General features: G+C 38.9%; 1 protein-coding gene across 4 annotated transcripts in view; it reads left to right on the forward strand.

Annotated features, from left to right (window-relative positions):
* The window catches only part of KLHDC1 (kelch domain containing 1), an 85,714-nt gene extending 66,436 nt beyond the window's left edge, over window positions 1-19,278 (forward strand). For 3 of the 4 annotated variants that reach the window (XM_054593605.1, XM_054593750.1, XM_054593673.1), the window contains 2 exons: window positions 213-265; window positions 17,937-19,278. In XM_054593605.1, coding sequence (XP_054449580.1) covers window positions 213-265; window positions 17,937-18,123 — 240 coding nt within the window. In that variant the 3' untranslated portion in view covers window positions 18,124-19,278. The remainder of the gene's footprint in view (window positions 1-212; window positions 266-17,936) is intronic. The other variant, XM_054593831.1, reaches the window with a different exon arrangement.
* The last annotated feature ends 1,459 nt before the right edge of the window (window positions 19,279-20,737 follow it).

Below are 20,737 nucleotides of genomic sequence, written 5' to 3' on the forward strand. Positions count from 1 at the left end.
CATTTACAAAGTAAATATTCAATTACTAATGCATTTTTATTTTAAAAAGATTTTTTACTTTTGTTCAATTATAGTTGACCCTATTTCTTCCCCCATTGACTCTCACTGTCCTATCCACCCCCCATCTCTCACATTCAATCCCTCCACCCCTGTTGTCTTTGGCATTGTTATTTTTATAAAAAATGTTGATAACTTCTTTTTATGTTGATTAGGGTCACTGTAATGATTTATTGATCTTTCAAACACAACCATATTCACTTCTCAGGTAAGTAAATACATTATTTTTAATATATATGCTATTAATATATGATAGTTTCTTTCTGCTTGGTTTTTAGTAAGCTTTGTAATATTTTCCATGTAGTTTATGACTTGAATTTTGAAAAAATGTTTAAATCATTCTAACAGTGTAATCAGATTTATAATGGTGAACCATACACCAATGTTATTTTTATTTTTTATTCTTCTTCAAGTACGGTTGTCTCCATTTTCCCACCACCAATTTACCCCACCCCACCCACCCCAACCTCCCACACTCAACCCTTCCCCACTTTGGCTTTGTCCATGAGTCCTTTATACATGTTTCCTGATTGACCTTTCCCCTTTTCCCTGTTAACCCCTCTCTTCCTCCCCTCTTGTTATTGTCAATTTGTTTTTCTTTCAGTGTTGCTGGTGATATTTTTCTTGCTTGTTTGTTTTGTTGATTAGGTTCTACTTATAGGTGAGATCATATGGTATTTGTCTTTCACCACCTGGCTTATTTCAGTTAGCATTATGCTCTTCATTTCCATCCATACTGTCATGAAGGGTAGTAGCTCTTTCTTTCTTTCTGCTGCATAGTATTCCATTGTGTAAAAGTACCATAGTGTACTGATCTCCTCATTTACTGTTGGGCACTTAGGTTGCTTCCAACACTTCGTTACTGTAAATTGTGCTGCTATGAACATTGAGGTGCATAGGTTCTTTTGAATTGGAGTTTTGGGATTCTTAGGGCATAATCCCAGCAGTGGAATGGCTGGGTAAAAAGGTAGTTCCATTTTTAGATTTTTGAGTAAGTTTGAAATTGTTTTCCACAGTGGCTACACCAATCTGCATTTCCACCAACAATGTACTAGGACTCCCTTTTCTCCCCAGCCTCACCAGCAATTGTTGTTTGTTGATTTGTTTATGATGGCCATACTGACCGGTGTGAAGTGGTATCTCATTGTGGTTTTAATTTTCATTTCTCTGATGACTAGTGATGATGAGCATCCTTTCATATCTCTGAGCCCTGTGTATGTGCTCCTTGGAGAAGTGTCTGTTCAGGTCCTTTGCCCATTTTTTCATTGAATTTGTTTTCCTGGAGTGGAGTCCTGTGAGTTCTTTATATATTTTGGAGATCACACCCCCATCTGAGGTATCATTGGCAAATATATTTTCCCATATGATTGATTCCCTTTTCATTTTGTTGATGTTTTCTTTAGCCAATGCAGGAGCTTCTTATTTTGATGAAGTCCCATTTGTTTATTCTTTCCTTTATGTCCCTTGTTCTAGGAGACATAGAGGTGAAAATATTGCTGTGTGGGATGAGAGTGTTCTGCTTGTGTTCTCCTCTAGGACTTTTATGGTGTTGCGACTTATATTTAAGTCTTTTATTCATCTCGAGTTTATTTTTGTGTATGCTGTAAGTTGGAGGTGGAGTTTCATGTTTTTGCATGTAGTTGTCCAGATCTCCCAACACCATTTGTAGAAGAGGCCATTTTTACTCCATTTTATGCTTCTGTACCCTTTGTTGAATATGAATTGACCATAGAGACATGGGTTTATTTCTGGGTTCTCTATTGTGTTCCATTGATCTATGTGTCTGTTCTTATGCCAGTACCAGACTGTTTTGATTACAGCAGCCTTGTAACATATTTTGATGTCAGTTATTGTGATCCCTCTGAGTTTGTTCTTCTTTCTCAAAATTGCTGCAGCTATTCGGGGTCATTTATGGTACCATATAAATTTTTGCAATGTTTGTTCTATGTCTGTGAAATATGTCATTGGTATTTTTATAGGGATTGCATTGAATCTATAAATCGCTTTGGGTAGTGTGGACATTTTGATGATGTTAATTCTTCCAGTCCATGAACATGGTATATGCTTCCACTTATTTGTGTTTTCCTTAATTCCTTTCTTCAGTGTTGTGTAGTTTTCTGCGTACAGGTCTTTTACCTCCTTGGTTAAGTTTATTCCTAGGTACTTTATTTTTCTTGTTGCTATAGCAAAGGGGATTTTTTTTCTAATTTCTTTTCTGGTATTTCATCATTGATGTACAAAAATGCCTTTGATTTCTGAATATTGACTTTGTATCCCGCTGTTTGGCCAAATTCACTTATTAGGTTTGAGTAGTTTTTTGGTGGAGTCTATGGGGTTTTCTATGTACACTATCATGTCATCTGCAAACAATGGCGGTTTTACTTCCTCCTTTACAATTTGGATGCCTTTTATTTCTTTTTCTTGTCTGATTGCTGTGGCCAGGACTTCCAACACTATGTTGAATAGAGGTGGTGAAAGAGGACATCCTCCTCTTGTTCCCGATCTTAGTGGGAAAGCTTTTAGTTTTTGCCCGTTGAGTATAAGGTTGACTGTAGGTTTTTCATATACGGCATTTATTAGATTGAGGTATGCCCCCTTTACTCCTACTTTGCTGAGTGTTTTTATCATAAATGGATGCTGTACCTTATCAATGCTTTTTCTACATCTATTGATATGATCATGTGGATTTTGTCTTTCTTTTTGTTTATGTGATGTATTATGTTTATTGAATTGCGAATACTGAACCATCCTTGCATCCCTGGGATGAATCCCACTTGATGATTGTGGATGATCTTTTTAATGTATTGCTGGATGTGGTTTGCCAATATTTTGTCGAGGATTTTAGTGTCTATATCATCAGCGATATTGGTCTGTAGTTTTCTTTCTTGGTTGTGTCTTTATGTGTTTTGGGGATTAGGATGATGCTGGCCTCACCAAAAGAGTTTGAGAGTCTTCCCTCATCTTGGACTTTTTGGAATAGTCTGAGAAGGACAGGGGTTAGCTCTTCCTTAAAAGTTTTCTAAAATTCTCCTGTGAACCTGTCTGGTCCAGGGCTTTTGTGTTCTGGGAGTTTTTGTTTTGTTTGTTTGTTTGTTTGTTTAATTGAGAACCAAATGTTTATTAAGTATAGCAGAAAATAAGTTGCAATCTATTGAGATCTGTCTAAATAAGTAACAAAATCACATTTTAGGGTACTTTTTAAAAAATTTTTTTAACTTTATCTTATAATTTTTAAATCATGTTTATTCAATTACAGTTGTCTCAATTTTTCCCCCTTTACCCTCCTCCATCCCACCCCCGCCCCCTACTCCCACAGTCAATTCTCACCTTGTTTTCCATGTCCATGGGTCATTCATACATGTTCTTTGTCTAGTCCCTTCCCCTTCTTTCCACCATTGTCCTCTTTCCCCCTCCCCTCTGGTCACTTTCAGTCTGCTCCATGTTTCCATGACTGTGGTTTATTTTGTTCACTAGTTTATTTTGTCGAATAGATTCCACTTATAGGTGAGATCATATGGTATTTCTTTCATCAACTGGCTTATTTCACTTAGCTTAATATTCTTCAGTTTCATCCAATTTGTCACAAAAGGTAGGAATTCCATCTCTCTCTCTCTTTCTTTCTTTCTTAAATACAGATTGATTTTATTTATTTTCTAAATGTCAAAGTTAATTATATTAAAAAAATGTAAAACCCTTATAAAGTCTCAGCAATTAAACCAACATGACACCAGCACAGACATAATGAAATAGATCAATGAAATATAATGAACATTCTAGAGACAAACGTATATATATCTGTCTAACAATATATGATTAAGTTGATATTTCAAATCAACAGGTAAAATAAGGCTTATTCAACAAATAAGGTGCATGGACCACTATTACTTGAAATAAAACAAATATAGAGCCCTCTTTCACACATTATACAAGAAATATTCAGGTGAGTTAAAAATCAATATATAGAATCTACGGAGTTTTCAGAAAAAATACAAACTAATATTTTTCATGACCTGAAGTAAAATATTAAACCCTAGAAGCTATAAACTAAATATTGACAATATGACGATGTTAAACATTTAACTATATAGTAATATACATATAAAAAAGTGAAAGGACCAGGAATAGAATAGAGGAGTATTTGCAACACATCTAAAACATAGTTAATAGGGGTTTTGTTTTTTTTTTGAAAAAAGTTCTGCAAACCTTTAATCAATAAGTGGATAAAGAATACCAAAAAGTCATAAAGCTTTTTTAAAAAAATAATAGAAATAGGCAAGAAATATACTAAAACAGGTTTAGTTTCAACAAATAATAAAGGAACAATTAAAATAACATCATTGTCACAATCAGATTAATGAATATTAAAAATATTGGTAATATCAAGTATTGGCAATTCTGAAAGGAACTGGGTATTCATAAAAACTTTTTCTTCATCTTAAAGCAGGCCCTTTAGCATATTTTGTAGTGCTGGTTTGGTGGAGGTGTATTCTTTTAGCCTTCTTTTGTCTGGGAAACTCCATATTTCTCCTTCCATTTTAATTGAGAGCCTTGCTGGGTAGAGCAGTCTTGGTTGCAGGCCTTTGCTTTTCATAACTTGGAATATTTCTTGCCATTCCCTTCTGGCTTGCAGTATTTCTGTTGAGAAGTAAGATGCTAGGCGTATTGGGGCTCCCTTATATGTTACTACCTCTATCTCTCTTGCTTGCTTTAGGATTCTCTGTTTGTCTTTGATATTTGTCATTTTAATGATCATGTGTCTTGGAGTGGGCCTCATTTGGTTCCTCTTAAATGGGACCCTCTGTGCTTCCTGGACTTGTGTGACTTTTTCTCTCCTCCAATTGGAGAAGTTTTCCATGATTACTTTTTCAAACAGGTTCTCTATCCCTTCCTCATCCTCTTCTCCTTCTGGTATCCCTATTATCTGGATATTATTACATTTCAGGTTGTCCTGCATTTCCCTAAATGCCTCTTCATTCTTTTTGAGTCTTTTTTTATTTTCATGCTCTTTCTGGGAGTTTTTTTCTACCTTGTCCTCCAGCTCGCTGATTCGGTCCTCAGCTTCATCTACCCTGCTTTTGATTCCTTCTACTGTGTTCTTCAATTCAGGAATTGTTTTCTTCATTTCCTCTTGTGTCTTATTGATAGGTTCTATGTCCTTTTTCATGCTAATATGGTTTGCAGTAAGTTCCTCATAGTTTCCCTGTAGTTTTTGGTAATTCTCTCTGAGCTCACTGAGCTCATTTGGATTCCATAGAACCGTTGTTTTGAACTCAATATTTGATAGTTTACATGCCTCTATTTCATTTAGTTCTCTTACTGGGTATTCCTCCTTTCCCTTCAAGTGGGGCATATTTCTTTGTCTTTCCATTTTTGTGAGTCCCTTCTCTTTTGCTTCTGCTCCTTAAATTGAGATCAATTGATTTCCTGACTTTGTGGTGTGAATTTCTATGGTTGGAGACTGCTGTTTTTACTTTCTGGATCTGCCTCTGATGATGTCAGAGGTTGACCCTGTCCGACCTTAGGCAGTCTGGTAGAGACTTCCAGTAATCTACTGTTTGTGGCTATCTCCTTCAGCTGTTAATCTCTTCACTCTGCACTCAGCAGGTCCCCTTAGACAGCTCAGGGCAAGGCGGAGTCCCTCCTGGGGGTGGGGTTATTGGGTCCTTTCACGTTGCCGTTGTATGGGGGAGGAGTCTGCACCAGGATCCCACGGGCTACTCTCTCCGTTTTCTCTCCAAAGCCTCTGTCCCCAGTCTCTCTTCAAGTGTCGCCAGACCTCTCTGTGCCCCCTTTCGCCAGGGATTTACTGTCTGTGGCTGCCACTCTGCACTCAGCAGGCAGCTTAGACAGCAAGGGTCGGGGTGGAATCCCACATGGGGGCGCGGCTATTAGGTTCTTTGACGCAGGTGCTGCTCAGGGGTCGTGGTCTCTGCCTGAGTAAGATGGCTGCTGCTGCATGAGATATGAGTCAGCACTGAGATCCCACTGACTACTCTTTTAGTTCTCTCCCCAAAGCCTCCTTCCTCAGTCTCTTCTCCGACGTCTCTAGCCCACTCTGCACCTGCCTTTGCCGGAAACCAGGGTAAATGGCTGCACATAAAAATTTTGCATTGGCCCTTTAAATGGTTCTTTGAGTCTCCAGCCACCTGTCTCTGTCAGAGAGCAACCCTGCTGCTTTTTGCCGCTGTCTGTTTTCTGTGTACTTTTTGGGCCCTGGTGCTGTGGGCTAGAGATCCCTACTTTTGCTTTAGACCCCGCTCTTCTCAGGGAGATCCAACTGGCCGTTTCAATATCCTTCTGGTGCTGCCACCTGTGGGCGCCCCGCCCGCCTTCTCAGGTCTGTACCACACTCCTTACCAGTTAGGTTGCACTAAAGGCGATTCTTCTGTCTCCGAGGTTACAAGGCTTCTCTCTCACTATTGTTCAGTTGTTTGTTCCAGGTTTTTTCTCCCCAATTTAGTTGTAATTCCAGATTGGTCCTGGGAGGAGGTCAGTATGACTTCCTCTCACTCCTCTACCATCTTGATTCCTGTTTTGGGAGTTTTTTTATTACTGCTTCAGTTTCACCAGTTCTTATTGGTCTGTTCAGGCTTTCTGCTTTTTCTTCATTCAGTGTTGGAAGGTTATATTTTTCTAGAAATTTATTTATTTCATTGAGGTTTTCAAATTTCTTGACATATAATTTCTTACAGTCCTTTGTATTTCTGTGGTATCAGTTGTAATTTCTCCTCCTTCATTTCTGATGTTATTTACTTGGGTCCTCTCCCTTTTTTTTCTTGATGAGTCTGCTTAGAGGCTTGTCGATTTTGTTTATCTTTTCAAAGAACCAGCTCCTGGGTTTTTTGATCTTTTGAATTTTTTGTTTTAGTCTCTATGTAATTCAGTGCTGCTCTGATCTTGATTATTTCCTTCCTTCTACTTGCTCTGGGCTTTGTTTGTTGTTTCTCCAGTTCTTGAAGATGTAGGGTTATGCTGTTTATTTGAAATGCTTCTATCTTTTTAAGGTAGGTCTGTATTGCTGTGAACTTTCCTCTCAGGACTGTCTTCACTTTGTCCCATAGGTTTTGGACTTTTGTGTGCTCATTTTCATTTGTTTCCAGAAACTTTTTGATTTCTTCTCTTATCTCATTATTGACCCATTCATTGTTTAATAGCATGCTATTAAGTCTCCATGAGTTTGAATGTTTTTGAGTTTTTTCCTTGAGGTTGGTTTCTAGTTTCAAGCTCTTGTGGTTTGAGAAAATGCTTGTTATGATTCAACTTTCTGGAATTTGTTGAGGCTTGTTTTGTGTCCTATCATGTGGTCTGTCTTTGAAAATGTTCCATGTGCATTTGGAAAGAATGTGTATATTGTTTCTTTGGGATGAAAAGTTCTGTATATATTAGTTAAGTTCATTTGATCTGATGCATCATTTAGTTCCAAAATATCCTTGTGTTGATATTTTGTTTGGTAGATCTATCCATTGTTGACAGTGGGGTGTTAAAATCCCCTACTATCAGTATATATTGCTCTCTATATCTTTCGTGATGTCCTCCAAGATTTTCCTTATATATTTGGGTGCTCCTTTGTTGGGTGTACCATACACCAATGCTATTTTTAATACAAAATATACAATATAGTTACATTTTTGCTCTGGTTGTAAAATAACATTTAGTTCATATGAGAATATTAAACATACTGTATTTCCTTGATTCTAAGCCTGACTTCTTTCCTATTTTAACTTTTGTGAAGTCAGAGTGTAAACACATATACATGCAATTAATTTAGTAAAATTTCTTTTTATAACCCCAAAACTGTTATTCAATTGGTGGTGGACTTAAAGGGACTTAGTTCATATACTCTTGCTTTAAAAAGAATATATGCAAAGTTTAGTGGGAGGGTTGTGGAAGAAGCTCTGGTTTTGGCTGGTGAAAATTGGGAGGAAGGGTTTGAGTGAAACAGAAGTTGCCCGGTGAAGAAGTGGGTATTTTATGTAGTAGGAATCACATGTGTGAAGGCATCAGAGAGAGAGAGAGAGACAGATGGACAGATAGATAGACAGGGAGACAGAGAGAGGTGACATGCTGTATGTCAAGGAGTATACCATAACTTCCAGACATTTCTACAGCTTGGATCACTTGAAAACCAATTAACTAGTTCAAACTGGACCTTCCTAAAGTCTTTCTTAACTGCTCTTTCTGTTACCGCAGTGTTTCCTACACTTGCTGCCCATTAGAATCTCGTGTGGAACTTTAAAACATGTTGATGCTGGTGTTCCATCCCCACAGATTGTGGTTTAATTGGTCTGGGGTGTTGTGTGAACTTTGGAATTTTTGAAAGGTCCCAAGGTAATTCTAATGTACAGGCAAAGTTTAAAAATTGCTGCTCTCCTGGTTTATACTGCAGTGTCTTGTTACTTAACTTTTGCTGTCAACAACATAACAACTTTCCCTAAGTAGAATGTATGTTCCTTATATCCAAGGATTGAGAAATATAATATTCAAGTGCCCACCATGGGAAGGCACATTGAAATTAAATATCATAACATTTCCCTTAAAATGCTAATAATATAGAAGACAGGCATTCTAACAACTATAGTAGAAAATGAGAAATTGCTTTAAGAGGCACATATAGGCAGTTCATGAGAATACTAGAGAAGAAAGCCCTCTCTCTACATGGGTAAGATTGTGAAGGCTAGGGAAGTATTTCCAAAGAAGTGTTTGAGACCAGAATTTGCTATGAACAGCAGTGTAGAGGTGTTAGTATGATAAATATGTGGTGTGCCTTGGAAACTGAGTTCTTGAGTATTCATGGAATGTAAGTATGGGGGGGTGGTTTTTAAGAAATGAGGTTGGACAAGAAATCAGAAGCCATATGTCATCTAGCACTTTGTCTCTCATGCAGAAGAGTTTACATTATCTTGTAGGTGATCAGGAAACCTTGAAAACTTTAGAGCAGAGGAATGAGATGCTCATATCACGAGTTAGAAAATTCCTTTGGTAACAGTGTGGATGAGAGACTGTAGGGACATGTGACTGGGTTAGGAAAGTTGGTAGAGACTGTTGCAGTGGTCTGGCACAAAGTGAGGGTCTGATCTAGAAAACGGCAGTGGAGCTGGAGAAGGGAGGGAGGTGGGGCTACTTCAAAGAAAAGCATGGGTGTGGTAGTTGATGCCAAGGGAGAGAGGAGGCAAGGATTAGTGATAGAATAGGGAGGAGACTGTGGAGTTCAAGATGGGATGCGGTAGAAATGATAAATTTGGTTTTGGGCATAAGAAGTTTAAAGTCATCAAGGGACCTCTAAGTGGAGTTATCCATTAAATAGGTGATGTATGGAGAGAGGTCTGGGCTAGACATAATGATTTAAGAATTGTTGGAATATAAATGGGTATGGGTTAGCCTTACCCAGGAAGAGTTTTGGTGGTAAGGATGAAGCCAACAACAGAGCATTAAGAGCTTGTAATGCTTGAGGAGCAGGTAGAGGAAAAGGAGGCACAGAGAATAGCCAGAAATGCCAAAGTGAACCAGGAGATAATGGAAACACAAAACCTGCAAAAGGAGAGAATTCAAGATGGAGAGACCACTTTCTGTAAAGAGGTCACAGAATACCTGTATTGAAAAGTGCCTAGAAGGTCTTGGCTGAGTAGCTCAGTCCTGATATGCGAAGAGTGTGCCCTAATACGCTAAGGTTGCAGGTTCAGTCCCCAGTCAGGGCAAATACAAGAATCAACCAATGAATTCATAGGTACGTGGAACAACAAATCAATGTTTTTCTCTCCTTCCCTCTCTCTTTCTTCCATCTCAAATCAATGAAAGGAAGGGAGGGAGAAAGGAAAGAAGGAAAAAAGGGAAAGAGGCAGTGAGGGAGGAAGGGAGGGAGGGAGGAAGGAATAAACTGAAAAACATGCCTTGTAGTTTAGCAATATTAGGAAGTTGATGGTAAGGTGAAGGTGGAAGCCAGGATGACTTCAGGGACAAGCACCAGGACCAAGGAAGGAGTGAGCATATTTGTTCACATGCTGAGGGGAAGAAACCAATGGGAGTAAGTTGTTAGAAACACAGGAAGTGAAGGCACATTAGCAAACCACGGTCTTAAGAAGGTGTATTTTAGTGAACAGATAATTGAATTGCCCCTTGACTGGAGCAATAATACTTTTAAAATAGGAGAGAAAGAAGGAAGTATAGATACAAAGACAGCCGAGCCCTGGCTGGTGTGGCTCAGTGGATTGAGTGCCAGCCTGCGAACCAAAAGGTCACTGGCTCCATTCCCAGTCAGGGCACATGCCTGGGTTGTGGGCCAGGTCCCCAGTAGGGGGCATGCTAGAGGCAACCACACATTGATTTCTCTCCCTCTCTTTCTCCTCCCTTCCCCTCTAGAAATAAATAAGTAAAATCTTAAAAAAATAAAGACAAATAAATTTGTTGGCTGGAGGCAGGGTTTTGAGGTAGTTTGGGCATATAGTGAGGTCATCTATTAAGAAAGGAGAGAGGTGAGGATATGCACTTAAGAAGAGTGGTGAAATTTGAAATAGCTGCTGAGGCAACTGAGAAGATGCTGACTTGAGGCCTATGACAGAGCAGTGCTGAGCACTCAGGAGGGCACAGCTGGGATAGACTAGAATCAGTGAGCAGTGAGCTGTGTCGGCAGGAACACGGTCTTTTCCAGCGGCACTGAGTAGCCAGGGTGCAAGTGCAGAAAGGAGATGGTTGCCGAATTTACCGTGGTTGGAATTTAGCCAGGATGGTGTCACAAGAGGGACGGTGGAGAGAGGGGTTAAAATTGTTGGCAAAAGAATGAAGTGCATACAGACTGGGCTGGATAGGAAAGAAAGTTAAAATTGGAGCAGTCTTATTATTTGGCGAACCAAGAAGAGTAAAAAGATACGGGAGTATAAAAATTAAAAAGATGCAAGATTTATGGTCCTAGAGGAGAATATGGAAGTTTAAGACTTCAGAGGTTGAACTGTCCTGAACGAGGTCATAAAGAATAAGAATGTTTTTGCCCTGGCTGGCGTGGCTCAGTGGATTGAGTGCTGGCTTGTGTGGTCACTGGTTCCCTTCCCAGTCAGGGCACATGCCTGGGTTGTGAGCCAGGTCCCCAGTTGGGGTTCTATGAGAGACAACTGATCGATGTATCTTTCACACATTGCTGTTTCTCTCCCTCTCTTCCCCTCACTCTAAAAGTAAATAAAATCTTTTAATTAAAAAAAAGAATAAAAAGGTTTTCCACACGGATGCTAAAATCAGTCAAGAGACAAGGTTGTGGTGAGCCAGGATTAAAATCCTCGACTTGGAGGAATGGCGATGAACAGGAGGTTAGTGGATGGCAACGCTTTTTGGTGAAATGATAGCAGACTGGAAGCAAAATACTAACACTCTGCTCCTTGACTATGAAAGTGGAGGTTAGGAAAAATTTGTACTCTTTTATCATGAAGGGTACACACAATGGAATTTCCTTAGATTTCAATTAAAGCTAGAACAGAAAGTCAGGGGAAGCAGGGATGTTTGTAGACACAACTGGTGCACTGAAAAGCACAAAGGAGAGATTTGGAAGGGAATGTTGTCAGTACACACAGACCCAAGAAAAGGTCACAGGACTGAAAAATCTTCTCTGTGAGCAGAGGGCAAAGAAAGACTGAAGAAAGAGGCTGACCACTCCAGTCTGGTAATTGAATTTATTGAGGGAAACTTACATAGGAGGCACATCTTCGGTGGCTATAAAATGAAATGGATCCGCACACCACTTGGCAGGCACCAAAGAATTATATAGGATAAAGGGGCAGACAATCATGGGTACTCAAATGTGAATATCACTGCTTATGGTGAATTTCTTTACACATTTGTCCAGCTCAAGACAATGACCAGTTCCAGGAACCAGTAGTGCAAAGTAGGGGAAGGGTCCTGACTTACAACATAAGAAACATCGATTATGATCAGACAGTCTCCAAGGCAGGCAGGAGGGTTCTGAGAAACACCTACCCTATTCTGGCCCAGGTCCAGCCCACTGGTCAGGCAGTGGTCATGTCCTGGAACAGTCTTTCCTCCCCAAAAGTAAACAATGACAAGGAAGGTGAACTGGCATAGAAATGAGAGAAAGCAAAAGGACACACTGGATGGCCCTGTGTTTGAGGCTGGGACTAAGGGTGACCATCAGCCAGGCTTCTTGTTATCACCCTCTGCAGCTAGCACAGTGCTTCTATGAGTGGGTCAGCACCCTTTGGATGCTGAGCATATCAAAACTTGAATGCATCAGGAGATTAGTAGTATTGATTTTGTGAAGCATGTGCACCATAATCACTTGTCCACAGTGTAGCAAGTGTGATCATTTTATTTTAAATTTGAAGTCAGAGGCATTTAGCACTCAAGGGACAGGAAAAACAAAGATGAACAGGACATGGTTCCTCTGTAATAAATCTTATTTCTCCTCTCTGGGGCTTTGTTGGTTGATTCCTCTATCTGGAACACCTCATTGAGCCTCTCATGGTCTCAACATGGACCTCTCATCTGGAAACTTTCCCTGGCTTATGAAAGTTGTCTTGGTTACTCTTCCTATCTGATTTCTATAAGGACCTATACCTGCCATGGGAATTTCATTATTATCCCAGTCACAACATTTATTGCTGCTTATTTTTTTCACTAAATTGTAATCTTGAAGGTTGGAATACAATTTTTTTTCAGTGTTGGGTTTCCTACTCCTAACCAATACCTAATATGTAGTGCACACTAATAAATATTGTGGAATCAGTGAATGGAAAGTAATGAGAGTCTGTCTTCTCATCTGACTCTTACCTTCCCCTCCTGTGGAAGGGGCACAGGAGCTATGCTTTTTTCCATAGCAGCAGAATTAAATCTGTATCAGATACAAGAATCATTTCATCTTCTTGTACACCTTTTGTATTGATACAGAATATTTTCACTCTTCTTATTGAGCATTTTCAGAGTAAAGAGAAAAGGCTTCATGAAAGTAAGAAGTGTAAATCCTTGTAAAATCCTAGAGTGTAAATCCTTGTAAAAATGACAACTGAGATTGACTAAAGCAAAATCCAATGAATGTATTATTTTTAAAAGTTTTTTTTTTTTTTTTAAAGAGAGAGGGGGAAGGGAGGGAGAATGAGAGAGAGAGAAACATCCATGTGTGAAAGAAACATCAGTTGCTTGCCTCTCACATGACCCCAATAGGGAACCTGGGCCACAACCCAGGAGTGTGTCCTGACCACTCAGAGGGAACTGTATTTTTGAAACCAGAAAAGCCAGCATTCATGTTGCCTGTCACCTGTGAGACCCAATAAGCAGAGACAGGGATTGAATCTTTATGGGCGCTTTATTCAGATGGCCAGCAGTCTGAGAAGATGGTGGGTTTGAACCCTAACACATGGTCTTAAATTCCATTTTTAAACTGACCTTTTTTATAAGGAGAAGAAAAGTGTAGGTAAAGGGTTTGGAATTCAACGGAAAAAAGTGTAGGTAAGGGGTTTGGAATTCAGGAAAGAGGTTAATCAGATAAAAGATGCTGTCTGGAAATTTCTGTGGCATTCTTTCATCTGCGGACCAGTCATTTTCTTTATTTGTGTCCTTGGAGGCAGACTGTCTCTCGCTGGAACACAATGGCTCAGATACCACCTTGATTGCGTATGGTCCCTTCTGGAGCACAAAGGTCAATCTCTTGTACCCTGGAGTCAGGGTTGGCTGTACCTGCAGTTCCTGAAACAAGAGCTTTTCACATGCATTGACTACTAGGCTTATTAACTATTACTTTCAACTATAATTTTCCAGCTCTTCAGTCCCCCATCATCCCCCCACTGTTAGTTTAAACTATCTTATTTCTGTAAGATCAGTTTCATATGGAAGTACTCATTTTGCTGTTGAGCATGTATCTTAGACCATTTGGTAGGGGGGAGCTTAGGAATACATTTAATTATGTATTTAATTAAATACATAAGGGAGCACATTGTATGCAACAATAAGCTATGATAAAGTACAAAACAGTTTTAGCATAGTTGAAAAATATTGTACACTCTCTAGCTTCGGCTACATTAGTGACTTTTAAGGAAAACATTTCTCTGTCCTTTAGAGTTACCAAATGTCCCCAAATATAAATATCAGCAAAAGCTTTCCAGGGGAGTACAAACACCCATAAGACACGTAGTGCAAGTTTGTTCAACATAAATTCCCCCTGCAAGACAAAGTTCAGAGATGTTTAGAACATTTTGCTAAATATACCCAAATATATTCATTTCATTTGAAAGGAACAAGTTCTCCATAACGTGGAGTTAAACAAAAAGTAATGAAAAGAATATGTCATTGTTTTCGAAAGATGACATTCAGGTCTTCTTGAGATTTGGTGGTCCATTGTTCCTCTGGTGCTTTCTTTACTCTGGTGTGATGAATCGAAGGTTTATTTCTGCCAGCTTCACCATGGTGGGGGTGAAGAGCACACTCGAAGGTCCGTTCCACTTTTTTTCTGGTTGGCTTTCTGGAGATCCTGTCTTCCAAATCTTGAGTAGCACCTTATCTCCAGGCTCAAAGGAATGTAGCCAAACCTGTCAGGGGAGAGGTCTGTCATACAAGCAAGGTCATTAGTTATAGCTAAGACCTGACGTAAATGTTGTACATACTTCTTAACCTTCACTTCTTGATCTACATACCTATCTCCCATCCCAGTCATAGCCTGAAATGGTCGCCTGACATGGTTGCCCGTACACAAGTTCATAAGGGCTCAATTGAATCTCACTCGGAAGAGCCACCCTTATCCTGAGCAGGACAGTTGGCAAAGCTATATCCCAATGGAGATGAGCTTCTTGACACAACTTGGCTATATTTTTCTTCAAGGTGTGATTCATCTTCTCTACCTTCCCAGGAGTCTGAGGTCTTCATGTCATGTGCAGTCTCTACTAGATTCCTAACAATTTACTAACCTGTGTGATTTCTGAAAAAAAGGCAGCTACATTCTGGCTCTGGATGCTGCTAGGTAGGCCACAGTGAGGAATTATTTCCCTCAGTAGGGCTTTCATTACTTTTAGGATTTCTCAGTTCTGGTAGGGTAGGCACCTACCCATCCTGAAAAGGTGTCAACAAAGACTAGCAAATTTTTCCACCCTTGGACCCTTGACATCTGGATAAAGTTTATTTGCCAGTCCTCAAATGGGCTGTTTTTGGTATTGTTTTCCATCTTTGTTTTGATGGGAATCTGTCTTGGGGTTGTTCTTCTGGCACACATGTAGCAATTACTTTTTGTATGACTTTAGAAGTTCCAGAACCTGTGAGCCACAGTTTATATATGTGGTTAATGAGTCCCTTACATAGTGAGTGACTTCATGCAAATGCTTCATGACTGGCTCTACTAAATGTTCAGGAAGCAATATAATTCTTTTCTTATTCTTTCTCCCTCTGCTCTTAGCACCTTCTTCATCAAAACCCCAGCTCTCAGCTTTCTCTAAGTCTACAGTCAAATATTTAGGGTGAAATTGTGACAAGTCTAGAACAGGCACCAAAGGCATTATAAATGTTCCTTTAGCAGCCTCTTTGGCTGCTTCATCAGCCAGATTGTTTCCTCTAAGCCACTTCAGTGTCCTCTTTCTGGTGGCCAGGGCAGTGCGTAACTGCCACCTGTAAAGGTACCTGAACAGCCTCTAATAATTAAAAAATTTCTGCTGCATGCTTAATCTCCTTTTCATTGGAGGTTAACAGTTCTTTTTTCTTCCAGAGGGAACCTTGTGATTGCAAAATTAGGAAAGCTTTCCTTGAGGATACACACACTTCACTCTCTTTTTGTGCAACAATTCCAGTGCCCTCGTCAATGCAGTCAGTTCAGCTTTCTGAGCAAAGGTTCCCAGCAGCAAGGCCTTGACCTCTACTATTCCTTCAACAGTCACCATTGCATATCTAGCCTTTCTGTTTTCTTTGTCCATATAACTGCTTCCATCTGCATATAGAATCAAGTCTGCCTCTTCTAGAGGACAGTTCTGTAAGTCAATTCTGCTAGAATAAACTTCATCAATTATCTCAGCACAGTATTAGTGCAGCTGAGTCAGGCTTTGGGAGAAGAGAGGTAGGATTTAACTTAGTTTTGAGAGAGACATTGGGATCACGAAGAAGAATGGCTTGGCACCTGCCCATTCTTCCAGCAGTGAGCCACAAATTTCCCTTTTGCTCCAGCAGGCTCAGCACTTGGTGGAGTGCATAAATGGTGGCTGTCTCAAGGAAAATTTTCAGCTTTCTGTAAGAGCTCTCAGGTGGTTGTCACAGCTGTCAAGCAGGCTGGCTACCCCTGGACAGTGTGATCTAGTTTCCTTGACAAGTAAGCAATGGCTTGTGAAATGTCACTAAGCATTTGGGTGAGGACTCCTAGGGCAATGCCCTGCCTTTCATGAATGTATAACTGAGAGGGCTTTAGTAGGTGTGGAAGCTCCAGGGCTGGTATAGGAGCCAGATGTGCCTTCAGGGACTCAAAAGCCTAAGTGCACTCCTTCATCCATTCTAAAGGGATATATTCTGGCCCTTTCAGAGTTTTTCCAATTTAATAGATCTGATGTAGAAAATGGAGGATGTGCCCAATAATATCCAGTGAGCTGGCCCTCTGGCCTTGCTCCCACTGGAAGTTTCTGCAGAGGGTATAGCCCTGCCCTGGTAGGGGCTTGTCCTCCTCTGAATTTGGTTCCCTGATGGGTTCCAGATGGTGAGACCAGCTCAGGCTCACTTCCCCCAGTTCCCTCTGCTGTGTAAGGAGGAAGATCCCCCAGGGCTAGAGGGGTGGTGGGAGCCCTGACCGTGCTCACAGCAGCCATAGTATCTAGATCTTCCTGGGCCCTCTCCTTTGAGCATCTGCTATCTTTCACAAGCAAATTCCCTCTTCTCTGGACCATTAATCTATTTTCTTTTAATCCTGCATCCTGATTATGTGAACTAATGAAAGTTTCTAGGTAAGGCATTTTGTCCCACTTCCCTGATCTTTGACAAAACAACTTGTTACAGTATAATACAGTAATTGAAAGACCCATCCAGTGGCTCTCCTGAGTCTAGATTATACTATACATAAACCAAGCAGTGTTAAAATAAAAGCAACTTTCTTTTTAGTCATAGGTTTATAAGCACAGGTTGACCAATCAACTAAAACTCTTCCCCCAAGTGCTATTTCCCAGAAAGGAGTCTTTCCCCCCAACTTCTACCAGACAGATCTCTGTAATGTCACAATAACCAGAAGGTACCTTTTTACCAGACAGGGCTCTGTAAACCAGAAGGCACTTTAATTATTGATGACCTAAGTCGTGACCTGGGATTGCAACTTCTACCATAAAGCACAATGATTAAATCAAATGTGAAGACGACAGGAGGTACTGAGAGCTAGAGGAGGAGAGTCCCTAAATGAAGTCACTTGGCAGCTGCCAGAGAGTCTCCAAGTCCACATCCTGGGCCCGCCCCAGTCCAGGCAGCTGGTGGGACTCCCTGCCAAATACCCAGACTTAGTAGAAAGTCCCAAAGTAAGGGGAGAACTGGATCTTGCTATGTAAAAATGGATGTCGGATGCTTCATCTTGGAGTGCTGGAAGGGAAAGCCAGAGTTAATGGATATTGGGCTATAAGGATAGGTGAGAAGGGGTCTACTGTAGACTCACCTGCTTTGAAATTAAGTCTGAAGATTTTTTACTTAAAGAATATTATGCATACTAAGCTGTAATATCTGTTTCTATTGGATTTTGGTCAGATACAGTCTCTGTGTCATAAAAGTATGCAATTATTGTGGTGCTCTGGAAAGAATATATATCCTTTCATGTTCCAAACAATACAAAGAAAATACATTATTATGTAAAAACTTTATAATGATTTTTACTTTTAAGAAACTTCCCTACATATACTTTATTTTATCACTTAAAAATGAATAATTCTGTTATGTTTTGTTTACAGGTCATGCCTTGACTGCATTGGTAAAAATGCTATAATTTTAGAAAATCAAATATCTTTATTACCTCCTAAACTTCTGCAACAAGTACTCAAAAAAATCACATTTTGGACTGCAGCAAAGCACCGGGACGAACAAAGAGCCCAAAAAGAAGAAACAGAAAATAAGTATCAGCGGATCAGTAGGAATTAAGTTGTTACATACTCTCTATATTTAGTGTGTTTAAACATTTAAATCAGACCGTATATTTACACCCCAAATTGGAGGCTTTCTTTAGAAGATAAAGTTTGAAGCAAAAATGCTAAGTTAAAGTGATTACATGGCGTGGGATATATGGGAATGAGGTGTTAATGGGAGATTAATTTATATTTCTAAAATAATTTCCTGATAAGCTACAGGAAATAATACTTTCTGAAAGTAAGTACAATTATAGGAGATTTTAACTCACTGTGTACTCATTACGGGAAAGATTATACAAATTTGAGAAGAATAAGAAATTATCCAAGGACTTTAGAAATCATAATGATATATAAATGAATGATGATAATACATAAAAACACTACATGTCAACTTTTAGAAAGAACAGAATTCCTCAAGTCACTTTAAAATAACATAAATCTTCTCATTAAATAGCTCAGTTATTAAAATAACATCTTAAATAACTAATACAGCTGGCCAAAAGTATAAAAGAGGCAAAGACTGGTACAATATTAACGTTGAATGCCTACCCTTTTAACACTCATTTAGGAAAGTAGTCCTACACACACATCATTGCAATTTTCCCTTTTTCTTTTTGTAAGTTTTCTTCAACCTTTAGTTGAGTAGGGAAATAAATGTAATCAATTGCTTTCTATTACCACTAATTTATTAGTTTGTGTATATCTATATTTATATATATAGACACATACACGCATACACCCATGCTTTAAAGTTTCTAAAATGGAGGTTTATCTGTCATACAGTCTTTGAATTATTGAGAAGCAGTATATTTATTAACTTTTGAGACATGTTAAAATACATTTTGCCTTGAAAGAATGCTTCTAAAGTAATTTTCATAAACAGTGAAATGGAATGGCAATATAGTAATTTGCCTTTATTGAAACCCCTCAATTTGGCCCACCCCATTCTATAAAGTTGATGCTTAAGGATATTGAAAATATGTTATCTTCCCATTTATTTTCAGTATTAACTGCCTCTACAGAAGAAAAACACTGTATTGTTATATTCTTTTAAAAAGTACTTTTGCCATAATTAAGAAATTGCTCATATTATCAGTCATATCCTTCCACTGAATAGCAATGTATTACTAAAAGGCTTTAGTATGTAAAGTTACTCTCCACAATACCACCATGCAAATTATCTCTGAAATTTAAAATGTGAGAGCAAATATTGAAATATATGTGTAATTTATAATGAAAATTATAGTAGCTTGTAGTATCTCATTACATTTTAGAGATATATTTTATATATGTATTGTATTTTGGATGTGTAAAGCTTCTATTTATGTATTGAAATATTTTGTTTACATTTTATTTATTATATAAATTATGTAGATTTACTATTTTCTCAGTTTTGTTAGTGTGAATCAGTCATTAGAGTTGATTGAAATACAAACAGTATTTCAGTGTAAATTTTCATTTTTTCTTACTACTTTTAGGCTGAATAACAGATTTAGAAAGTGAATCTCACAGGTAATATACATCTTATAAGTAATTTTTTATTACAATGAGCTTTGGTATCAGCATTTCATATTTGAGGGGAAAATATCAAAACCTAGTAGATAGTGATAGGTGACACTGAGTGGAATGAACACTTTTTAAAATGGTTTCTGGATTATGTGAATGCCTTTTCTAGCTTCTTAGAAAAGCACTACTGTTTTTAAATGGTTTACTTAGAACATTAAAAGTTGGATTAGCCCCTCAAATACACACCAACATTTTAGCTTCAAGAGAATGAAAATCTATATATTGTATTATCTATGGTACATGTAACTGGCCCTATACTTATTTGACCTAATATACTGTGCTCCTCCAAAAACTATGTCTTGAGGTAGCCCCATAGTGGGAGTGGCAGGGAATTCTGATTTTCACTTTCAATTTCTATAACTTGGCTTAAACAAAGGCTCTCCTGCTATTAGGAGATAGAGAAATTCTGGGAGCCGGCAATTCATTTGATGGCCAAGCAGTATTCATTCCTCACTTCTCACCAGCTGATGGCTTACGACCAGCCTCTGTGTTGTTGACCCCCCACAGTATATGGGAGGAGACTAAGGCAGTGACAGCCTCATAACATTAGCTCTGAATTTTCCCTTACAGCTCGTCTGTTTGAAAGATGATTCCAGGTTTTTTTCAGGTAGTTCACAAAATAGGTCTCCAGTCTGGTTCTTAAGGAAGAAGGAATTTCTGACCACCTCTGTTATGTCTTTCAGGATATTCTTCTGGTTGTCAGGAAGGATTATTATTATTTTTTTTGGTGTTATCATTTTTAGGATGATATACTAAAAATAGCACATCAAAATTAGTGTATATTTTTTCAGGTAGTGTTTTTGCGCAAACATCTTTTAAAAAGATTAGCCTCTTGATAGGAGCTTAAAATATTCTTTAGAACTTCATACTATCAGCACAGGCACAAAGTGATGTTTTCACCAGTGCATTATTTATATGTATGTATGTATGGGTGAGGAAAACTAATATAAATTCACTAAGACAGTAATCTTCAGGGTAGTACGTACTGTCTAGGTGGCGGGTGCACTAAATCAACTAGAAGAGCTGAGCGGGTGGAGGGCTGGGCGCCCGATCGGCGGGCA

Source organism: Pteronotus mesoamericanus, unplaced genomic scaffold, assembly GCF_021234165.1.
Source record: "Pteronotus mesoamericanus isolate MK-2021 breed Mesoamerican mustached bat unplaced genomic scaffold, CSHL_Meso_final contig_100, whole genome shotgun sequence".
Classification (NCBI taxonomy): domain Eukaryota; kingdom Metazoa; phylum Chordata; class Mammalia; order Chiroptera; family Mormoopidae; genus Pteronotus; species Pteronotus mesoamericanus.